The sequence below is a fragment of the Crassostrea angulata genome, chromosome 10, assembly GCF_025612915.1.
Source record: "Crassostrea angulata isolate pt1a10 chromosome 10, ASM2561291v2, whole genome shotgun sequence".
In the NCBI taxonomy this organism is placed as follows: domain Eukaryota; kingdom Metazoa; phylum Mollusca; class Bivalvia; order Ostreida; family Ostreidae; genus Magallana; species Magallana angulata.
In genome coordinates this window covers 22,359,961-22,379,588 of record NC_069120.1, presented here as the reverse complement: position 1 = coordinate 22,379,588, position 19,628 = coordinate 22,359,961, and the positions used below count along the sequence as shown (strand labels likewise).

Genomic DNA, 19,628 nt, shown 5'->3' with positions numbered 1-19,628 from the left:
CATGACCCCCGGGGGTAGGGTGGGGCCACAATGGGGGGTCGAAGTTTTACATAGGAATATATAGAGTAAATCTTTAAAAATCTTCTTCTCAGAAACTAAACAGCCAGGAAAGCTGAAACTTGTGTGGAAGCATCCTCAGGTAGTGTAGATTCAAAGTTGTGAAAATCATGACCCCCGGGTGTAGGGTGGGGCCACAATGGGGGGTCGAAATTTTACATAGGAATATATAGAATAAATCTTTAAAAATCTTTTTCTCAGAAACTAAACAGCCAGGAAAGCTGAAACTTGTGTGGAAGCATCCTCAGGTAGTGTAGATTCAAAGTTGTGAAAATCATAACCCCTGGGGTTAGGTTGGGGCCACAATGGGGGGTCGAAGTTTTACATAGGAATATATAGAGTAAATCTTTAAAAATCTTCTTCTCAGAAACTAAACAGCCAGGAAAGCTGAAACTTGTGTGGAAGCATCCTCAGGTAGTGTAGATTCAAAGTTGTGAAAATCATGACCCCCGGGGGTAGGGTGGGGCCACAATGGGGGGTCGAAGTTTTACATAGGAATATATAGAATAAATCTTTAAAAATCTTCTTCTCAGAAACTAATCGGCCAGGAAAGCTGAAACTTGTGTGGAAGCATCCTCAGGTAGTGTAGATTCAAAGTTGTGAAATTCATGACCCCCGGGGGTAAGGTTGGGGCCACAATGGGGGGTCGAAGTTTTACATAGGAATATATAGAGTAAATCTTTAAAAATCTTCTTCTCAGAAACTAAACAGCCAGGAAAGCTGAAACTTGTGTGGAAGCATCCTCAAGTAGTGTAGATTCAAAGTTGTGAAAATCATGACCCCCGGGGGTAGGGTGGGGCCTCAATGGGGGGTCGAAGTTTTACATAGGAATATATAGAGTAAATCTTTAAAAATCTTCTTCTCAGAAACTAAACAGCCAGGAAAGCTGAAACTTGTGTGGAAGCATCCTCAGGTAGTGTAGATTCAAAGTTGTGAAAATCATGACCCCCGGGGGTAGGGTGGGGCTACAATGGGGGGTCGAAGTTTTACATAGGAATATATAGAATAAATCTTTAAAAATCTTCTTCTCAGAAACTAATCGGCCAGGAAAGCTGAAACTTGTGTGGAAGCATCCTCAGGTAGTGTAGATTCAAAGTTGTGAAAATCATAACCCCTGGGGTTAGGTTGGGGCCACAATGGGGGGTCGAAGTTTTACATAGGAATATATAGAGTAAATCTTTAAAAATCTTCTTCTCAGAAACTAAACAGCCAGGAAAGCTGAAACTTGTGTGGAAGCATCCTCAAGTAGTGTAGATTCAAAGTTGTGAAAATCATGACCCCCGGGGGTAGGGTGGGGCCTCAATGGGGGGGTCGAAGTTTTACATAGGAATATATAGAGTAAATCTTTAAAAATCTTCTTCTCAGAAACTAAACAGCCAGGAAAGCTGAAACTTGTGTGGAAGCATCTTCAGGTAGTGTAGATTCAAAGTTGTGAAAATCATGACCCCCGGGGGTAGGGTGGGGCTACAATGGGGGGTCGAAGTTTTACATAGGAATATATAGAATAAATCTTTAAAAATCTTCTTCTCAGAAACTAATCGGCCAGGAAAGCTGAAACTTGTGTGGAAGCATCCTCAGGTAGTGTAGATTCAAAGTTGTGAAAATCATAACCCCTGGGGTTAGGTTGGGGCCACAATGGGGGGTCGAAGTTTTACATAGGAATATATAGAGTAAATCTTTAAAAATCTTCTTCTCAGAAACTAAACAGCCAGGAAAGCTGAAACTTGTGTGGAAGCATCCTCAAGTAGTGTAGATTCAAAGTTGTGAAAATCATGACCCCCGGGGGTAGGGTGAGGCCACATGGGGGGGGGTGTTAAAGTTTTACATAGGAATAAAGAGTAAATCTTTAAAAATCTTCTTCTCAGAAACTAATCAGCAAGATGATTCTTTATAATTGTTAAGACTTTGGCTCCAGGACAATTCTTCGGCCTCACAAGAAGGTTTAGAGTTTGATGTAGCTAAATATCCCATATATAAACAATTGTAAAGGATCTTTTTGAGAACTGCAATACTCAACATGTGATATGACTATAAAATTGAAGCAGGCAGCTATTTTTTCATTAGAATCTTTTTGTATTACTGTTTTGGGTTATTGCCCTTGATTTATTGATTCTTGATTATTTTAATTAATGCATCCACTGTTAACCAATTAATGTGATGATTATTTTTATACAATAATAAATATTCAATGTATATAAGTTTGTTCTGCATAAGTAGTTTTGGGTTAGGCTGGATTAGTTTGTTTATTTTTGATTTCCAATTTTTAGATACTATAAATTATTTTAGGCTGGCACATATATAGGGACAGTGTCTATTGCATTGCAATGAGTGACTGTTTGGGGTTAAACAGGTACGGAGAGATTGAGGGTGTTGACATCCCTGCTCTTTCTAATCTTCGTGTTTTTCTAACCAACGATACAGAATGTGCGGTCATTTCTGCCATGTATCGCATTAATACAAGTGTGCGGTCATACCTGCTTGTATTGGTGGTGGTTGCGGCGGAGCACTAGTGTATAGTCATCCCTGCTGGTGTTCTGGCCTTTCTAGCGCAAGTGTGCGGCACTCCCTGCGTTAGGTTGAGCTGTTGACGCAAGTGTGAGGTCATCCCTGCTTGCGTTATCTCTGCTTGCATTAACGTTGGTACATGTTGAGTTGCGTAGGTGTGCGGTCATCCCTGCCTGCATAACGTTGAGTCCCTATGTATGTGCAGGAGCGGTGATTAAAGTCTGCTCTTGTAAATATTTTCAGCAATCAGGGCTATCCGAGTTCCAAGGGGGATAAATGGATTTTATTTATACAGGATCTACATGTATTAATGTACATTGTCCAGATTGTATTATGACTCCATTAAGCTGACTTTATCATACCTATTGTTCCTCAGGTGAGCGATGTGGCCCATGGGCCTCTTGTTGTTAATCAAAATTTAATGAACAGTGAACCAGCAAAAGTTGAAATTTGTTTTCATTTTATTTTGGGCAAAACAGAAAATAAAGCCTGGTCGTACCACCCAGCGTTCACAACAATCATATATGGTGGGCTTTTTCAGCATTCAAATTTTGTTAGCGATTAGAATTTAAGCAAACTACCACCAAACTGTTAAAAGAACAAGTACATTATATGAGCACCCGGCGGTAAAACCTCGCTATAAGGTATAACAGCGGGTCTCTAGTAATTATGTACTGCATACATGTGCATTATGCGTCCTTGTTTATGTTTCGGTGAAAAAATAGTAATTGCAGGCTTCTTTTAAATAGTTTATCATTTCAAACTGTATTTCACACCATAACATCTTATCTGCATTAAAATTTAACATCAAATCGATAAACACACAACTTGATTGTGCATAAAGTTACATAAATATTTATGTAGAAACATCAATCAATCGGGCAGATTTTATTTTATTTTTATGTGAAAGAGAGCATTGCCAATGACCAAAGACTTTCAGATAGCGAACAATTTTTACAGACATATTTAACTAATGATATTGTTATGAAATTCATGACATGTGTGGTTTGCAAATAAAAAACAGATTTTGGGGACAGATATCACAATTGCACCACTTTTTAGTGATTCATGAAGACACTACTGTTTTGTTTGAACAAGAATCGGGGGTTGATGATGAAATTATTTAGAACAGTGCATTTGTAATGATCATTGTTATCTAATTCACTAGGGCTCGATTTGACAAGATTTAATTTATTACAATTTGTTATTTGAGTAAAAAGAAATCAAGTCTTTGTTGCCTTAATGTATTTTTGCGGATTGAAAATATGGTTCTTTGCATGCTAAGTCGACAAGTCATTGTGACTTGCCTGGTAGTGTGACATTATGAGTAAGCTATTTCTTAACATCAGCAGAAAGCTTCATTTATCAAAGGCGGGAGCAGGCCTAAGCAGGAAAAAGGCTCACGAGATACATGGTTGTGAAATTGTATAGCTTTCTTTGGTCTTTTTAAACTGTGTGGTAATTGAATGATTGAGCACGGGCATTATCATAGAAATTACACCAAATGACAGATATTCATCTCCTTTGACATATTGGAGGCATCCTTTTTCTCTTCATGGTAACGAGTTGTTGTGTAATCCCTTGCAGTACTGTACCCAGAATCCTCTGCTTGTCTTCGCAGATTTATGATGTCATTATCGTTCTTTGGCATAATTTTCTCCAATTAGATTTTCTGCCACCACAACAAAAATCTGATTAGCCGGGTTTAAAAAATGAAGCACCTGAAAAGTAATCAGTTATTGCTGCAAGTGATTTACGCGAAGACATTAGACAATATTGATCCATTAATTAAAAAATTAATTGATGAGGAATTGAAAAGAACTTGATATACTTGGTTATTATAAAGATTATTCTTGAATTATTCCTAGATTTTGTTTTCAGTAGTCAATAAATTTTGATATTATACTGTTCTATTAAAAAATGAATGACATTGGAGTAATAAAAATCAGCTGAGCTTATAAACATGTTTGTTTCTTAAAGTCCTGTACAATTTTGAAAATATATTAACCAAAGTTCAAATTTATTCAGAACATTTATTTTTATACATTAATAATTAAGGCTCAATTGTGTATAAATGTATAAGAATTTGAAACCTTGAAATGCACACATCATTTTAAGATTGGTCATTGTCATTAATAGTCCTACCCACCAACCCATCTCCCCCCCTTCAAAAAAAATTTTTAAAAATTGAAATGATAAATTAAACAACGGGATTTTTTTTTTCTTTTAGGTGGTTATGTTTTTATTATGTTTAGTCCCTAATGAAAGTAACTGTTTGAATATAAAAATCACCACAATAATTATTTTTTTAATATCATTTTTTAATGATTTGTTTAATGTGTGCTTAATTTTTGTTTGTCAAAGTTATGGCTACAATGCTTGGAGGGATCCTATGAAACCTACTCTGATTTTGGCCAAACTATGCAAAGAAGGCAAGGTGGATGGACCCCACTACCAGCCGGGGAAAGTCCGAGTGGGCAACCGAATATTTACAGGGACTGTGGACCACACAGATGATCAGGGTGAGTACATTGGTACAGGAGACCAAAAAATAAAAATCACTAAAAATGATACAAAAATATAAAATATCATTGGTGAACGTAAAAGAAATATAGTTATAACTAAAAATGGCACATAGTGAGCTCATTGGCACAGGTGACCAAAATATTAGAAACCACTAAAAATGTCACAAAAATTGACTGAAGGATTTGACCTTTGTACAGAAAACAACAAAATAGAAATCATTGAAAATGACACAGAAGTATACAAATTTCATTGGTAGAGGTAAAAAAAAATTTTGAAATCATTGAAAATGGCACAGAATTTATTTACTGATAAAGGTGAATGAAAAATTCAAAAGAGAAATGTCTAAAAATGCCACTAACGTATAAGGAGATCATTTATATAGATTACAAAAAAAGTTAGCAATAAACTAAGAAGGAGAAATAGTTTTACAGATAGTGGCCACTGAGAATGTCTTTTTGTCAGTAGTGCTTGTACATGATACCTGAAAAGTGCATTTTGCCCAAAATTTGGATACACAAGCAGGGCTTGTTGGGTAACCACAATGTGATAAAAATCACACTCCAAGGGTGATTATGTTTTATAGAAGAATGCCTTTGATTTTATTTTGATGAAAAGAGATATAAAAAGCGACCGCAGTTTGATTGACATGTTTTGATGCCGATTATTATTCAGAGTTTTTTTTATGTATCTCATCTGAGAGAGGTGCATGATTTAGCTCACCATTCTAGTCTCTATGAAATGGGAGTCTTCAAAAATCCCTGGCTATATACATAGAATAATTTGAATTGTAAAGCTTATTAATTAATTAAAGATTTAAGCAAATGAGAACATTTTTTCATTTTTTTTTATCTCTATGCAGGGTAGTTTTGATTTGTGGACTTTTCTGAGATGACAGATTGCTTGATATGGCTATAGGTTGCATTTCTTGGTCTTTTACTAAAATAAATTCTTGTTCTTCCTCTAAGAGAATTTGCTTGAAGTTGATATCATTGAAATGTAACAGCTATGTATTGAAAAATTAAAAATATTTGATTTATATAAAAATCCCCGAAATTCAATCTTTGAAATTCATCAAGGGAAATAACTCAAAAATTCATTTAATTGGGACGTATTTAACTAAGACTTAAATCTTGATGTTCAGCGCAATAATTATTTTTTTCGTATTGTTTATAAAAAAAATTACAACACATTTTCCAACATAAGAGCCAATTCTATGGTATAAACAAATTATTCCTGTATTCAAGAGTTATTGAACATTGTTAATATGGTATGGGACACCTCCATATTGTGACATACTTCCTATTAAAGTAAACAATTAAGTACAATTTTATTTTTTTAAAATTCTTTCTCATAATTTTTACCTAACACCAAAGCACAATGGGTTAGAGCATTAACTACATATCTTAATTTAAGTCTTGACTTCAAATCCTGCTGGGGTTCATATATATTTGTCCTTTCCAAAAAATGTTTAGAACACAATTCTTGGTCAAATATATAGTAAAAATTGAGAATTTTAAAACAGTGAAAGCATTTTGATTATTATGTTTTTTTATCCACATCGATTTAGACAGGTGTCCCATATACCACCTTAAGAACAGTCATTTTTAAAAATAAAATCGAATACAAAGAAATCTAATACTTTTTTTTACAATTTAAGTTTTGAAATTGTTTTAGTAAAATTAGATCAAGTTTCCTCATTTCCAGTTGGTACATCATTACCATGTTTTAGGATTTTTCAGCTAATTTGAATGGATATTATAATAACAAATATCCAGATTGAATAACACTTTCGGTCATATAAGGAAGACATCTACTGCAGGTGTTTCATGGGGAGTTGAGGACATAAACAATAAATGGAGATTAATGATATCTCCCCAACACAATTATGCATACCTGGTAAAGTTCTTTGTTATATCATATTGCAGGGCAAGGAAAAGGTCAGTTATAGAGAAAGTTGTATGTGTAACATCCTTCTTGTTGTATTATATTGAGTTTTTAATAGAAAAAGTTAAAATCATGAATTTATGTATTGCTATATTTGTTGCAGTTATAGATTAATGTATGCATGGTTTGAATTATCAGCAAACCTATCTAAGCTTCACATATGGTCCTAAGCAAAATTTAAAGAATTGAAATAAGCACTCCCAAAAAATACAAGAGTTTTATGCCTTTAATGAACATTTTCTCAAATTGAATCATGATATGCCAATTCAATATGAATCCCTCGTCAATTGGTTCAGAACAATTTATTTAAAAAATATTCTATTTTATGGGGAAGAAGCAGCAGGCATTCTGGAAAAGTTGAAATTATTTGTTGACCTGAAAACATTAGTTAACAAAATTATCTGACCTGTGGTAATTACTTTACTTTGAAGATTTGATACAAAACGAGTTTATTAATGCATGGAGTAGAATTTTTATTCTTGTTAGCATTATTATTTGTGTAACTTGATAGGACAGCGGTTATATCACTAGCTAGTCTAGTTGTTAAACTAGTGGTCAAGAGTTCAAATCATGGGAATATTATATCACTACACTACTAGTATACACCTCGATCCTAATGTAATTTTTCTTCTTCTTTAAATAGTCCATATAATGTATGAATATTATATCTTTAAAATTCCAATAGTTTATTGATTAAAGACAAAAAAACCCTCAGTGTGTTGATAGAGGTACATTATAGAAACAGGGTGTGGTTTGAGCGGCAGTGAATGAGCAAGATATGAGTGGCATTGAATAAGCAACTTCATGCCTTATTCATTCTAAACGTTTTGCTAAATATTTTTTGTAAAAATAGTCCTCCTGCATTTATATAGAGTTGTACCAAAATCATGTATACCCGGACTGAAATTTTAACTTTATTGTCATGTAACATGTCGAAGAATTTAAGTCATTTGAAATGCATAGAACTTGAAGGAAGCTTTTTCTCAATTCATAGAAAGTCGTAAGAACCATGAAGAGCAGCTGGCCCTGTCCGTTCTGAGGCGGTGGGAGGAAATACCCAAGGTGGGCTGTAAACTGGTTCCCGAGCATGTGGAGACCAGGCCACTCTTCAACCCAGAGAAACCAGGCATAGAGCAGGTTAGGATTCCCTCCCTTTAGAAACCAAACCAATGGAAGTGGCAAAGGCCAGTTTTGGATAATAGTACCCATCAATGTGGTTGTCAAATTGAGAGTTGCTATATATTTGAAAGGTTGTGTGTTACTAAAATACATGAAATGATTAATAATCAATAGGTAAAAGGGATTTTTCATGTTATAATTGGTATGCTGTATGTTGAAGAACATACAATTCAGCTAAAGGTCAGATGCAGCCTTTGGGTATGACTCTGCATGTGGCTTTGCACAACAAACTGCACACTATAGTTACAGATAAAGGGTAAAATAGCTGAAAATAAGATAGGTGGGAGAAAGAAGACTGAAGACTAGTAAGTTTCTCACACGAAAAGCTGCAACATTTTATATGGTATGGATTGTGAACTCTCTGTAGGGAATTGAATTGTAGAAAATTAAATTATTTTTCCAAAAACTCAATGTAGAAATGCATGAAAAAGTGAGGAGAAAAAGACGAAACAATTTCTTTTTCCCATCCCTAAATAAGTTTTTTTGTCATGTTATCTTCATAACCAGTATGACAAAAAAAAATTATTTAGTCCTAAAAAAAGATTTTTTTTTTATAAAGATATACAAATTTGGAAAAAATGTAATTCTTAATTTGAAACAAATTTTGTTTGCTTTTGAAACGAATGAATTTCAATTTTAAATAAGCTCCATTTTGTGAAAATAAATTCTAAAAGCCTGATGATCAATAAAAACTAATATCAAAAATAAAAAGCGACAGTGTATCAGCACTTTTACGTACTGTTACGTAACTCTGGGATTACAGGGAAGCTAAATAATACATGAACTCGCTGAATGTGTCGTACCTGTGAACACATGTTACTGACTGGCCATGTTTCCAGAGCCGGGTAATTGGCTTCACACCTACAGGCTTTGTTTAATAAAACTGGTAATACTGTAGATGTAATAGTTTGTCGACTCTGGCTAGTGTCAAAATTCTCCACTCTTTTTACAGAGCTGGCAAATTCTTTTGACATATTCTATAAAAATATTCACCAATCCTGAGAAAAAAATGGTAATTGTAAATTTTTTTAAAATTTTTAAAACTTTCACCATATAATTGAACAAGCATGATAGTAAAGAAAAAAACTTCTTGCCTTGTCTGCAAACATGTGATTTATTCGTCAAAATTTCTGTTTTATCCTAAGGGTAAGTTCAAATTAATGGAAGAGCCACTGTGCCAGCCACACGCGTGAACTTTGATTCTCGCTTGTGACGTTGCATTTTACAGCGTTCAACGTTGTGACGTCATAATAAAACTAGTCATTCTAACCTTTGAGTACCTGGCATGTGTTATGGTCTTATAACTTCAGTATCTTTTCACTTTACATGAAAAAAATATTTAGAATGTAAATATTTTGGTATATTAAGCTTTTTCTGTTTCAAAATGCCAAACTTAACTCGTTGTAGGGTAAGATAGAAATGTGGGTAGATATGTTTCCTATGGACATGCCTGCTCCTACAAGACCTGTGGAAATCAGCCCCAGAAGACCAAAGAGGTAGACTGATTGATTGATTGATTGTTAATTGAAAAAAAAAAATTTTTTTTAACAAAAATCTAATGCCTTTACAACTGGATATTCATGTAAGCCAGTTTACATATTCAGTGATGTGTTATACTATCTGTTACAGAAGTTTTGAATATATCTGTTGATATAAAGTTTCATTGTCCTTATTTCTGTGTGACAGCTATGAGCTGCGATGCATCATCTGGAACACGGATGATGTGGTGCTGGAAGATGATGCCTTCTTCACTGGGGAAAAGATGAGTGATATCTATGTAAAGGGCTGGATCAAAGGTCAGGACGACATGCAGAGCACTGATATCCACTACAGGTAGGTCAAGGTCAAAAATCAAGGGGAAATAACTCAGTCTTTGCAGTGTTGCTTCCCTTGACGAAATCTACACCACAAAATTACCATATTTTTAGCATCATTCTTAAACTAACATTATGAATTTGGGACTGCTACTTTTATGGGAAATGGAGTAGTCAGGAGCTGGTTGCATGATTTCTTTTTGGGAAGTTCTGAGCCACAAAATGGTGCATTTGCAAACAAAAATATGTTTTGAAATTAGAGGCCAGGCATTCCTAGGAGGGAATCAATCATGATATGTAATCAAGCAAAATAATTATTTATGAAAATTTTCATGTAATTATGATGTAACTTTTTTTTTACCCCAGATTTTTAACCCTAGATTGTAAATATCTACACTGAGAGTTAAGTATGTAACATGGAAAGTCACAGTACAACAAACGGCAGTGGAATATTGTTACTCTATGTAACTAATTAAACCACAACAGAATTAGTGTGAGGTGTTCACCATTCATTAGGTTAATTTGAGTTTCTCTGGCTGAAACTTATTTGGAGGACACACTGCTGACCTGGACCGGTCTGGGAGACAGACCCGGGGATGACCCTGTCACCTGCATGTCTGTCCCCCCAATTACTGGTTTATGATTAGAAAAACCATAATCCAAATAAGAATAAAGATGACCTGTATTTAATCAGTGGCCAAGCTTTTATTTTTTGTTGAATACATTTATGACGGCCATCAAGACAGGGTGAGCTCCGAGGACAGAAGAATAGAGTGGTTAGTCTGTGAACCGCCGGACTCCCTCTTTATTACTTAAACTCCTCGTAAAAAACGGCAATTAGATGTGAGAAAAAAAACAGACTTTGGGATTCACTTTGTATTTTAGCTGCAAGTCATGTTCATGTCTGCTCTGAGGTTACAGGTTCCCTTTTCTTCTCTATCTTTCTCTCTCTCTTTCTTGTTTAACAAGAACAAAATGGAGTTATTCTTTGGCTGTTTCTTTTGTTGTATTCCCTTTCCTGTTATTTGCCGATGATTATCTGAGTATGAAATATTAAAAAGCAGAGATGCAGAAGTTATATTTTTTGTTGAATAGTAAAGAAGGAACTATTTATGAGCAATTAATGATGTTAAGAGATAACATAATAATTCATAGATTTTGTAGTTTGATATATACTAGATCTTGTTTCCTCTTGCGTGATCCTGCGTCGAGATGTGGAACTAAACCCTTTCAAGCTATATTTGATCAAATTGTGATTTACAGGTAAAAAGGTAATTTGCATGCCCTGATTGTGAATATGAAACAAAAATGATCATCCTGCGTGGGCTCAAGTTACGATTTAAATGTAATTTAAATGAATAAATCTTTAATAAGATGAAGGTCGTAGGTCAAGTGCTACCGGTAACTGTATCAGTTCTAGCTAAAGCTGATCCCCCTTCCATACAAATCATTCCGGTGAGGTCACGATACTGATACCCAAAACAGCCCAGCTTTTACATGCTAACTTCAAGCTTGACAAAGTCCAATTAAGGATGGGTTTTTTGTGGAGGGTACTTATTCATCCAGGAGACTACTATTTTATTAATGGCGGAAAACCAACTTCAGCCTGCTGAAGCATATGTTCCAGCCTGGGGAACAGATGTTCCCTGTGGCCGATAGAACAGGATCAAGCTCCGACGAGGGCGATTCCCAGAATCCGCCATCGATGTTATAGATTTAGCAGTACATCACGTAGAAGAGTTCTCGATCAATACGCCTGTGAAATTCTAAATCAGCGACTGACAGTGTGATTATTCACTTGTTAAATTTCATCATAATTTTTAATAAAATTTTCTATGGGCAATTGATTCTTATTTTGTGTGACAGTTTTTTATTTATTTATGTTTTGTTGAAATCACTTAAAATTTAGAAATGCTGTGTAACGGGTCATCTCGCATTTTTTTTTGGCCACAGGAAAGCAGATTTTATTGCGTAATTTTTTATGTGCATTGTGTCTGTCTAAGCGTGTAATCCTATTTCACTGTTGATGAATGCTGCAAGTCACTGTTTAATGAAAATTTGATGTATTAAAGACATATAGAGGATAATGTAACAAAAAGAATTTAGATGCCCAATGTTGAATACAATAGATGTCAGCCCTATCGCAATACAATAAAGAAATGAATTATCATTTTAAATACCGCTGTAAAAAACAGCTACTTCCTAGTGGGTAAATAATTCCGTCTCCTAAGGTGAAACATCACGAAGCATTGTGAATTCATGAAGAGAAAATATCATTTTATTGGGATGAGCAAGGAATGATTTTAAATGCAGAGAACTTTATGAATTTTGAATTCTGAATACAATATGTGTTCAAGGTAAATAGCAGCATTTGGTAACAATTACAGAAATGTTTGAATAATTCTCATTCATTTATTTATAATGAGAAAACTTCAAACACATGAGTAAAAAATGCTGTTCAAAAGAGGAATATTTTTGCTCTGTTATATTACAAAAGACTATATTCATCATTCGCGTGTTGGCCTACTATTCAACTCTTTTGTAAATAAATGCTCAATTTTTGGGTGTTTAATTTTTTAATTTTTAATATAAAATGATCGCTTTTTAAAGCGATTTTGAAATATCTATAAGAGTAACTGATTCTTCATACGAATTATTGTTCCCTGTTTGTTTTATTCATCTACTCTATAGAATATTGCCATCTCTCTTTCTCTTTCTCTCTCTCTTCCTCTCTCTCATTATGAGAATATTTTCAAAATCAGTTATTCTAAAAGTTTATTGCATTTAAATATAAGCCTCAAATTTTAGTTAAGTGTTTTATGAATGTGTCCCTTATGTAGAGATATCTTTACGTTTTATTTTATATATACCCATGTTGCATTTCTACCATGTTTTGAAATCAGCTGCATGGTGTTAATGATATGTTTTCAGTCTTACCATATAATATTAGTTTCAAACATGGTTACAATGTGCTAGGTGTGACAGCATGTACTATTTAGTACCGGTAACTGAATTCTCTAGAATATTTTTTTACATATAATCCTCCATATTTTTTTCCAGATCTCTGACGGGAGAAGGCAATTTCAACTGGCGGTTCGTTTTCCCATTTGACTATTTGGTGGCGGAAGAGAAGATAGTGATATCTCGGAAAGAATCTCTCTTTTCCTGGGATGAATCGGAGACCAAGATTCCGGCCAGACTCAATCTACAGGTCTGGGACGCTGACCACTTCTCTGCGGATGACTTTCTGGGTAAGAAACTTGGGTTTTTACCTTGCCCAAAAATAAAATTTTATGTTTTTTTAATTTCTCAGAAAATTTGTACTTTTCATATATCTTGGCCAATTTCATTCATTTTGTAGGAAAGCAGGTCTTTGTATAAAAATAAAATGTGTAAGAGTAACAAAATTTTTTTACTCAAATGTGGTCCTAGGTGATACAAATTTCACACTGTCTTTCACAAAATGAATTTTGTTTTCCATACTGCTGTAAAGGTAGCGAATGTCTTTCTGCTGACTACATTGTTATTGGGGTCAAGGACAAACTCCCTATTTTCTTTTTTTCATTATCTATTATTATTATTATTGTTATGACCAAAAGATTCAATAGTGTTTCTTCTTATCGGAATCGACTCTCGAGGCTGACAGATGTAATCGCCTGGTAGCCTAAATAATACTGTAGAATTAACTCAATTAGCACCGCTGATTCCATGTCAATTCCAGAGTCCGATAGAGAGGGATCCTTGTTTATAGATATGCAGCAACTAATGATAAAGGGGGGCTCCGGTTTCTAAATACTCCGCTGTGATCAAGCAGGAAATACAGAAAATAAACTTTTTGTGTTCAATACATCACGCTTCTGTGATGAAATGTGAACATTTTTGTATTCTTTTTATATACTCATCATTTTTTAAATGGTTTAAAATGTAGAAACTAAACCAACATTATGTAACATTGAGTTTTCCCCGGTTTCTGCATGGGATTTCTAAATAACAAACAACATATGAATTCAGAGGAAAAAAAGCTGGACTTGACTATACATCCACTTAATGATACATTTCTATAAGGTCAAGGATAGTTGATTTATATTTAGTTGAATGTAATCGTCAAGGAAATCGAGTCATTCAAGACATGTAATAACAATTGATAATGCATCATTTAGGGGCTTTCACCATGGATTTGAATCGATTTCCGCGAGGTGCCAAGTCGTCCAAGCTCTGCACCTTGAACATGTTGACAGACCCACACATCCCCCATATGTCCTTGTTTAAACAGAAGAGGGTCAAGGGCTGGTGGCCGTTTGCCGTCAAAAGCGAGTCTGGAGACGAGTACGAGCTAACGGTAAGATTCAGCCCACTGAAAAACGTAATTGGCCATTCACTAATTATTCGAAATTAGCAAATGGCTCATAAAGTGAATTTTTTTTTTTTTGGCCATTGCACAATGCCATGTTTTAAAGGATTACACAATCAATTTGGCAATTTGTGGGTAAAAAAATCAAAGCTGTCGAGAGGATCCAAGAAATCCATTGCAGTGATTTCAATAGTGCACCACAGGAAAGAGATTTAACGAATCCCAAAGAATGAGTAATGAGTTTATGAAATGGACATGGCTCGACACTGTTCACCAGTAGATTTAGAGCAATTGGAAAGCCAAAATAACTGTTAATTGGGGGAAGTGAATTTAAATGAAGTCATTATCCGGAGGCAAAAAACACTCTCCTGGGCCTAGATGCTTACCGTAGGAATGCTCTTTGAAGAACAAGGGTCTCACAAAGACACCCCTCTCCCCACAGTCTTTACTCATCATTATCGTTATAAGTCAGTGTTCGAAATTACTTTTTCCAGCTTTTGATTTTTCTCGATAATCTTTAAGCAATTTTATTTTGGACAAAATACTTATTAAAGGGAAATTGAAAAGGTTTCAAATTGCCTTAATCAGGCTTAATTTCCTCCAGGTATTTTTTGCTGAAAAGGAAATGGGGTCGGTAAACGCTGTCATATTTTGTAGCTGATCATTATAGGTGAAACGCTGGGCTTTATAGGTAATTTTCTCCCCATAGAGGGAAGTTGCAAGGTGATCTGTCGCAGCGAAGTATCTTATTCTGCCCAATTAAGTCGAGGAGGAAAAAATGAATTATTGAGGACAAGTCATAGCCATATCTTGCTGATGATATGTCAGTGTCCGCATGGCAATTTTCAACTTTTACTTTCTACGAAAGCATATTTTTGAATAATATATAGGCAACAAAATTTCAAATATCTATCTTTTTAGAAATATATCCAAGGAATTGGGCACATATATATATTTTTTTTTTTTTCAAAGAGCAAAATCAAAACTACTACAGTTTGGGGAAGAATTGAATTATTTAGGTGCTTGATATCTATGGAATATATCAAATTGTGGAGTTGAAATACATGTAGTTTATTCCTTAGTATTTTTCTCGATTTCTTCAAGTTTTAAAACTTGGAAAATGTTGATGTTAAATTCATAATTTCTTTTCCCAGGGAAAGGTGGAAGCTGAACTCCATTTGATGACATCAGAGGAAGCTGAAAAACACCCGGCGGGATTAGGCAGGAACGAACCAGATCCCTTGGAAAAACCCAAGTAAGACCACTTATCTCATCGGTCAATAGTTAAAATTTAACACATGTTAGTGATAAATGATAACATGCACAAAATTTTATTTTTTTTTGTTGATTTTAATTACACCAACGAGTAGGAAAGTTTTTTTTCTTACTATCGTCCATATTTTCTGTTATTTGTAATCCTACTGTGGAGTTTTCTTTTCTTTTCAGCCGACCAGACTCCTCATTTATATGGTTTTTGAATCCCCTCAAGTCAATTCGCTACATTTTGTGGCATAACTACAAGTGGGTGATTATTAAGGTCCTTGTGGTCATGCTACTGGCTGCTCTGCTGGTCCTCTTCTTCTACTCAATGCCGGGATACACCGTCAAAAAGATGATGGGAGCTTGACAGATTCTCATTACCGACAGGAAGCTACGGCAATTTCCGCTGTCTACCGGCACTGGTCAGTTGGCCAGTGGAGAGTTTAAGCACGGACCGATCATCGCCTGTCATCGCTTGTCATCGTAATCTTCACTCGTCCACCATTACCCTGACAGTTTGGAAGCATTAATTACGATGTTAGGCATCATTTAACAGAGTATGTGTTCCGAGAACTGTTTCATTCACAACAGTAGCCTAATATGTTGTTGTAGTGTTGAAATCAATAGTCCGATTGAGTGTGTGTAGTCAAAATGTGTGGACAACACAATTCCGCAGTATTAGGGAGAAGTGACAATCGAGGTATCCCAACAACTGGGCAGTATCGAACCTTTGACTACCTGGGGAGGGCAGTGATGGCTTCCACACCTAATATTTACCTGTCTTTGCTATTCTCAACAATTTTTGTACTTTTGAGTGAAACAGGTAACAAATAATTCCTGCAGGTTGCATAATGTTACAAAATGGTCAATTGACAATCGTTGATATTCAAAGGCTGTTATGTGGGATATCTTCAATAATTATCATAATAAAGAAACCAAATATAGTCTAATGAGTTGCATTAATATTAGTATTGGGGTACATCTCTCAGACTTTCTCTAAAACAAGCACATTGGTACATGAATGTATACATATTCTCAATGATGATCCTCAGACCGGCAGTTCAATTCACTGAATCCTCAAACATTTTAAAAAAATTGATTATAATCAATTAAAACTTTGGTATGTTGTCTCTATATAGCCATTCACATTTCTGCATGAATTATTTCATTTTAAAACACATTGCAAAATCATGAATCTCAAAACTAACCCTTCTATGACTATCCATAAAATTGCTCTAAATGATAGAAACGTTATGGTGGCAAAAGGTGTAATGCATGCAATGATAAAAATGTACACATACAACTAGATGATAAGATTGAACCCCACCCCCACCCCCATCTTCATTCTTTTCTTTTGCAAGTGCTTATGTTGCTGTCATTTCAAACATCGGTTGGTATAGCACAAGACTTGTCCTTCCCTTCCTTTTGAAAAAATGGGTGTATTTTAACTTCGAATTCGACCCCCAAAATTGGACTTATCTTAATTAGTGAACCCCACCTTATGCAAATTTATTTTAAGGCAATGTACAGTACTTTGATGTAATGTTCCCTTTTACTTTTAAATATGCATATTTACAGGTAAACATCATAAGACAAGTGATTCACAAAATATCCTAATAGCGTGTTCTTATTTATGTATGGGCTGTAAAGATAAAAGAGGATGGCTCTAGGGATGGTGGTGCAAAAGCTAGTTGAGATAAAATGACAGCTTTTATAAACAAGCACAATACTTTTCACTGTTGATTCAATATGTTGCTGTAGATTCCTTATTTTACGCAAGTACTTTAAAAATCCACTATTCAACCATTTTGCATCAGATTGCAAGAATATAAAATTGTGAAGTTTACATCTATTCAAAAATTAAGAGCAAGATCTTAAAGTCTGAGAGATGGGCTACTTGCGATTTTACGTGGATATAAATTCCTCACGTTTTATTAGGAATCTACAGTATATAATCTTTATGATGAATATTTTAAATATGAATGAATAAATAAATGCATTTTAGACATGTTGACAATTTACAGTCTTCTAGAGGCAATGCCAACAATTTATTGATGCAATTTTGTAAATAAGAATGTATGCATAACTTTTCATTTCGGTAATTTTTGTTAATGAATCATTCCACGTAGAGATTTCACACATGTATTAGATTTCATTCCAGGTATTAGTGATGAATAATCATCTTTCATACATTTCTTTCCATGTATCAGGGTCAAACAATTGATTAGTTTGATATGTACGTTATGACTTCCTGTTTGTTATGTACTCTGTATCACTTTATGAACTGAATAATTAGTTGTTATAACTATCCATGGAAAAAATTTGCAATCATTTTCACTATCAGGTACCGGGTGGTCTTAATCGTCCAATAATGAATACAAACTTTATGATTTCACACTTTTCTGGAATTGGCATGAAAATATTAGAATTTAGATTTAGATTAGGATTTCAGAAAAGAGGCACTTTTATAATTCCATGACATTTTTGATACAGATGTAAGTCAGAATTTAACTAAAAAAGAAATTGTGTTTTAATCTTACCTTTATCAAGAAATGAACTTCTAATAATGTCAAGGTAATCAAATAAATCTTCCATGTATTTGCCGATTTCAATGTCATATAATATGTTGATGCGTTCATTATTATGATTTGTAAAGTACAGATTTATTATATTGTTATTTTGTGCAATATATTGTTATTTGTCTGATTATTTATTGTTGAATTTTATAACAAATTGTGAGAAAAAAAAATTGTTTACTTTTTTACGTTCACTTTTTTTTTCTCTGAAGTTGATTTTTATTGCAGTTATGTAGACTATTTTGTAGATGGGTTTTGGTTTTTTTCAAATCCTCGGATAGAAAACAAAAATATGTTTTGAGATGCAGCTCATGCTGAAATGTGTTTTAATAGAAAATTTACTTTCAAACCTTCTCCATTTAATTAATGTCGAAAATAATGTCTGTATCTTTTAGCCTTCCTCATCTTTGTTGTCTTATTTTCAGTAATAGTGAAATTCTAGAAAGTGTTGAAAAGGTTTAACTATAATCGAAAAAGAATTGTTTATAGCACCAATGGATAACAAAATTATCGAAATAAAATTTCTCACAATGTGAAGGAAATTGTTTTGAATGCTTGTGTTGTTTGTGGTAATTTTGTTCATTAGCGAGAGAAAAGAAATTGCCTTTAATACAAATGCTGGGCTTCATTTTGATTTAACAATGCCAAATGAAATTGCTTTTCTCCCTGATTTCTAATTCATTTAGCTAAAATAGAATGGGTTTGTTTCAATATGGTGAAAATTAATTTGAAAAATCTTCTTTCATTATGCTTACTTCTTCCTTTGTTTGATCTCTGACAAAAGCAATCAAATTTGTCTTGTATTTTTCTAATTATTTGATACCTGATACCAAAGAGGCTGACTTGCAATATGTTTTTTCATTTGTAGATTGTTTTAAGGAATCCATAAAAAGATTTGCTCCTTGACTGACCCTGGCATATAATGAATTCTTGTACGCAAAATTAAGAAGTTATTAAACAGGTCTTATTGCAGTATTCTTATTTTCTTGTAATTTTTCATTGTTTGATTATGAATTATGACTATGATATTATTTTTGTCTTGTTTGCACCTTGCCTTACATTGATGCCATAAACTGACCAAGATGATTATTTCTCACCTGAAGCAATGGCTTGGTGGTGGCCAGACCTAATTTCATTTAGTATTATACAACATTGTCATATTTGGTCACAATTGAAAGAAGATCTCCTTTTTACTTGAGGATAGAGAGAAATGAAAATCATAATACATTATATCGGAATACTGGTAACTCCCCATCATAAAAAGGGTTTTTTCATTATTTGGCAACACTATAATTTTTGATTGATGCAAGCCTATACATATTTTCAAAATTCTTGAAATGGGTTGACTGACTATGTATCTGTACAAAACAATAAAAGTTGAATGGTACCCATGAATTGATGATAAGTCCATGGATT

The 19,628-nt window shown here is 34.2% G+C and overlaps 1 protein-coding gene across 12 annotated transcripts in view; it reads left to right on the top strand.

Annotated features, from left to right (window-relative positions):
• The window catches only part of LOC128168023 (otoferlin-like), an 86,779-nt gene extending 68,025 nt beyond the window's left edge, over positions 1-18,754 (top strand). For all 12 annotated transcript variants that reach the window (XM_052834085.1, XM_052834092.1, XM_052834087.1 and 9 more), the window contains 8 exons: positions 4,927-5,084; positions 8,027-8,169; positions 9,619-9,707; positions 9,898-10,044; positions 13,086-13,276; positions 14,186-14,364; positions 15,531-15,631; positions 15,823-18,754. In XM_052834085.1, the coding sequence (XP_052690045.1) occupies positions 4,927-5,084; positions 8,027-8,169; positions 9,619-9,707; positions 9,898-10,044; positions 13,086-13,276; positions 14,186-14,364; positions 15,531-15,631; positions 15,823-16,003 (1,189 nt within the window). In that variant the 3' untranslated portion in view covers positions 16,004-18,754. The remainder of the gene's footprint in view (positions 1-4,926; positions 5,085-8,026; positions 8,170-9,618; positions 9,708-9,897; positions 10,045-13,085; positions 13,277-14,185; positions 14,365-15,530; positions 15,632-15,822) is intronic.
• The last annotated feature ends 874 nt before the right edge of the window (positions 18,755-19,628 follow it).